We start from the raw sequence: 4,398 nt of genomic DNA, 5'->3' as shown, positions 1-4,398 counted from the left end.
GCAAGGGGGGGGGGGGGGGGGTGACAGAATACACTAGAAGCAGAAAAACTGAATGATCCTTTGAGTTTGACTGCTTTCTTGATACCTTAAGACCAAGAATTATAGGAAATTAATATAATGCAGAAATGTAAATCAATGGTTAATCTTCTAGGTTAAATTAATTTAAATCTGATAGCATATATGATAAATTCAGTCTTGGGGAAAATTATTATCAAGCGAAAAGTTATAAAGGAGCCAAGAGCCAGCTAAAAATTCAAAAGTATATGAGCATCTGAAAAAAAAAGCAGGTAACACACTCAATGGCCACAGTCGAGAGTTTAAGCTTCCAGAAGATGATGATGGAATTCACAATCAAGCTATTTGTTTGCCTAACTCTACTGTCCAGTTTTGATCCTGTTAGTTGGGACACACTTATGCCACTGCCCAGAATTGAAGTACTAGCTATGGTCCAGTGTTGGTCAATGGATAGGTCACATATTAGTTACACATACGGTAGCTCATTCATGATTTACTTAGCTTATTTTAAACCTCATTGTCAAGTTAGGACACTCAATAAGTCCTAACTTAGTTGTAGCTTTATGTTTTACACCTCCTTTTATTTCCACATTGTAAAGGGTTTATTTGAGAAAATCAATTAAATGAGCTACTAGGTACCCTGCCTAGTAGATTTACTTAAAAAAGAAAAAGTCATGTCAATATAGCCAATTGGAAACAAAATCAGAAACAAAGCAAGTGACATACACTGAGTCGTGTCAACTCCCCATGATTTGCAAGCCGTAAAGCAACGCCTCTTAATTCCTGACCTCGTAGAGCTCCCTTTATAGAACCAGCAGCAGCTAGTCTTTTAAGAGCTTCACGAGCAATATCAGCTTGTGCTGTAGCATCTGCAGCATCAATGAGTTCCATAAACTCCTTGGCAAATTTAACTACTCCTTGAACAGCTTCAACAACATTTTCCTTTTTCTTAGTCATGTTCATAAGATCATTCAGATCCAATCCAACAGTTTCTTGCCCAATATCTCTGCTGTTGCTCATGGTTAGAAGGCACTGAAGCGCTCTTTTCAAATCATTACTCTGCAGGGCCAGATCAAACTCTAACCTCTTGGATATTCCAGGTAAATGAAGTGCTTCAGTAGCATAACCCATCCCAAGCATAAATTGCGCTAAATCATCATGATGTTCTCTGCCAAGTCGACTGGCCCATTTTACAGCACTTACAGCATCTCCATAAGCTGCCAAACATCGACAACGGATACCAGGATGGCTAAGGGATATTGCATGAGCACACATGTATCGATCAATTAGCCAAAGAACACCATCTCGAACACCTACAATAACAAGAGGTCCAACTGGACGTGTTTGCTCTGCAGGAAAACGAGTGACAGCTACTGCAACCCCACCACCACCAACTGCCACCTCATTAGCCTTGCGAGCTTCCATCTCCTTGAGCACACTCGATGCATCACCATCAACTTTTGACTGTCTAGGTAATGACAGAAATGGAGGAATAGAGGGTGCATGCTGAAAAGAAGCCAATCGCACAACTTGTAACATTGGGGGTCTCAATGCTATCCTCTCTTGTGGATTTGATTGTTGATTGTCGACTGTTATCAAGGCTAATTCTCCATGTTCAGCAATACCTCTTGACTGTGCTTCTTTAAGTTTCATTTCCTCTTTTCTTCTTTTCGTTTCTATGTCAATAGGCGCAACCCCGGCATCCACAAAAACACACTCAACAGTAGTAGGTGTAGCAACAAATAACTGCCTTCGCTGCCAAACTGCCCCAGTGGCAAAAGGAATTGCAACGTCCCCCAAGTATCTAAACTGTGGACGCAAGGAACATATGACAATGTGCTGTGGATAACCAAAAGCACAATACTCAACTGTTTGATCCCATGCGGTCCAATCTGGTTGAGGAAGAAGACCACCCACTGGTTGAAATGTTTCCCAGCTATATAGTTGGAAGTTCTGAGGTGCTGCTTCAGCTGCAGATTTTTGAGAACCATCTTCCATAGTGCTAAATGAAGATACAGAACTACCTCCATAGCCTGATAATGGCATAGATTGAATTGTTGAAATTGCTGTAGCAGCAGCAGCACTAACCCTTCGAGAAGTTCGATAGGCCACACCAAGTAATGCCCCTCCATGCAAGCCAATAACTGGTTCACTCCGGCTTCCCACCGACTTCATTAATACATTTGATGTCCCGTCATCCAGCAATATACGAACTTGAACAGTGGCAGAAGAAGCAGCAGAAGCAGCAGCTGCTGCTGCCTGTGCTGCAGCTGCAGCAGCTTCCTTCGCTTTTCTTGATGAACCTTTTGGAATGATGGGAATTCTAGGAGGAAGTGCAGACTCCAACAAAGCAAACCTATCTCGACAAGTATCCCAAGCCAAAAGCCTTGCACTTCCAGAATCAACAATTGACCAATCACTGACTTTGTAGATAGAGAAGTAAGGTATATCAGGCCATACAATTGCTAGATACCTGCAAAACATTACCGTTCGAAACCTTGTAAAACAGGATAATAGAAGTTTTTAAAGAATATTATAGAGATGATGGAACAATATGAGGCAACAAGATGAATCAAGACAACATTGAAGATACTAGATGCCGGCTGCTATGCTAAGTCTGATATCTGGGAACCACTTACTTCCCAGAACTGCTGACAGAAAGAACTGAGTAAGAATCGTGCGGAGCTGGAGTAGTAATATGCTTTTTGGTTTGTTTGACGTGGAGTTGCTCAGGAATCTCTCCTCTGAACCTTCCTGTGTCACTCAAAGACCCATTACTTCCGAGTGCTGGAGCAGTGGTGTTAGATAACTGAAATTGCAACAGCTTCAATTCCCTTTCAACTACATAGACAGCAGTATGTTCACGACTTTCTGTTGGTGTTGGCAGTACTGCTACAGGAGGAAGAGACTTCTGATCAAATTCACAGAGAATAATGCCAATATTGGTTCCAGTAGCTACAAGGTGTGGCTGTAAAGGATGTGCAACCATAGAATAAACCTACAAGGCCAGAGAGAAAAACATAAAAAAATTGTAGTCTAGTCATCTTCAAAAAATCAAATAATTAGATGCCTTCTGATATAGAATCTTAACCCTATAAGACATGATGGAGTGTGTAAACAATCCTCAAAATCATCTAGTAGAAGAAACTAGTATAAATTCTTCTTATTAAAGAGATACTGTAAGCTATAACAATAGCCAAACTTCAAACAGGAAGGCTTTGCTCGTCCTAAAATAATAAACATATATTGGTTATTCATTTTTCCCGCCATCATACTTCATAGTGTAGATTTAACACTTCAAATTATCAATCTTCCAAAAACTAAGAAGTTGCATAAGGAAAAATAGGTAAGATTTGAAAGACAAGATTTATAGCAAGGAAAATGTTAAGATAAACCACATAGTAGTTTCACCTTCAGCTTCTTGTGAGAGACAAGTAATTGTGGAGGTACTAGTGCAGAAAGTTCACACAACGGCCTTGTAAGAGCAGAATAGGTGGGGTGCTCGACAGCCCTGCAAAGTTGCAACAGAGTATCATATTCTGCCCAGAAAGGGAAGACTACAAGCAGTGTTAACAAAACTCCAACCAAGGGAGGTCTGTGAAGTATGCCTACCATATATGGGAATCTTTGACACATGTCAAGATATCAAGGTTGGGAGCCCGTGGGTGGCACCACGATGCTACACTATGACAAGCTAGTTTTGGAACAGGTTTTATTCGACGCAATTCCTGCAATTGGGTTGAAATTAATATTATCAGAATTATTTTCGCTGTGTGTAAAGCAACGAATCCAACAGATCTAGTACCATACCTTAAAAGAGACGGTGTCCCAGATTGCTAATGTTTTATCAGCACCAATAGTAATGAGCTGTGGTGCATTACCAATAACTCTGGAGAGCTCAACAGCAATAACCCCACCATCATGAGCCTATAAAGTATAACATTGGAAGGTCAAGAAAAACTTCAAGGATTTGACAAAAGCATGCAAGGATTTGCAGTTCAATCAACTTTCATCTATCATTGGTTTTCCAGGTGCAATCCATGCAAAAGGACCAAGTGGTTAATAATGAAATGGAAAATAACAGAACAAATTTTTGAAATATGAAAGGACTATAAATGCTATGAAAGATAAAGACTTCTGATAAAATGCTGTTTCTGTGTTAAAAGAGGCAGAGTTGGGCACCAGGAGGCCAGTCTTTCTACTCAATCCTTTTAAATAGCCAAATTCCTCACTTCCTTTTGTATTTTTGGGATAAAGAAATAAGTTCTATTGATGTTCGGGCAAGAAACACCCATATACAAGAAGTATACCAAAAAATAGTAATACGCTAGGTTTTTTTATGCTTCCTTCTTGTGTCTCTGTGTGTGCCTGTGTGTGTGCATG

The 4,398-nt window shown here is 40.2% G+C and overlaps 1 protein-coding gene across 2 annotated transcripts in view; it reads right to left on the bottom strand.

Moving 5' to 3' along the window:
• LOC102597779 (uncharacterized) overlaps positions 1 to 4,398 on the bottom strand; it is a 14,056-nt gene that overhangs the window by 1,869 nt on the left and 7,789 nt on the right. For both annotated transcript variants that reach the window (XM_006358433.2, XM_015313948.1), the window contains 5 exons: positions 3,826 to 3,942; positions 3,628 to 3,743; positions 3,427 to 3,526; positions 2,655 to 3,013; positions 742 to 2,488 (listed from right to left, as the gene is read on the bottom strand). In XM_006358433.2, the coding sequence (XP_006358495.1) occupies positions 742 to 2,488; positions 2,655 to 3,013; positions 3,427 to 3,526; positions 3,628 to 3,743; positions 3,826 to 3,942 (2,439 nt within the window). The remainder of the gene's footprint in view (positions 1 to 741; positions 2,489 to 2,654; positions 3,014 to 3,426; positions 3,527 to 3,627; positions 3,744 to 3,825; positions 3,943 to 4,398) is intronic.

This window comes from Solanum tuberosum, unplaced genomic scaffold (assembly GCF_000226075.1).
Source record: "Solanum tuberosum cultivar DM 1-3 516 R44 unplaced genomic scaffold, SolTub_3.0 scf00277, whole genome shotgun sequence".
NCBI lineage: Eukaryota > Viridiplantae > Streptophyta > Magnoliopsida > Solanales > Solanaceae > Solanum > Solanum tuberosum.
This window is presented reverse-complemented; position numbering and strand designations above follow the sequence as displayed.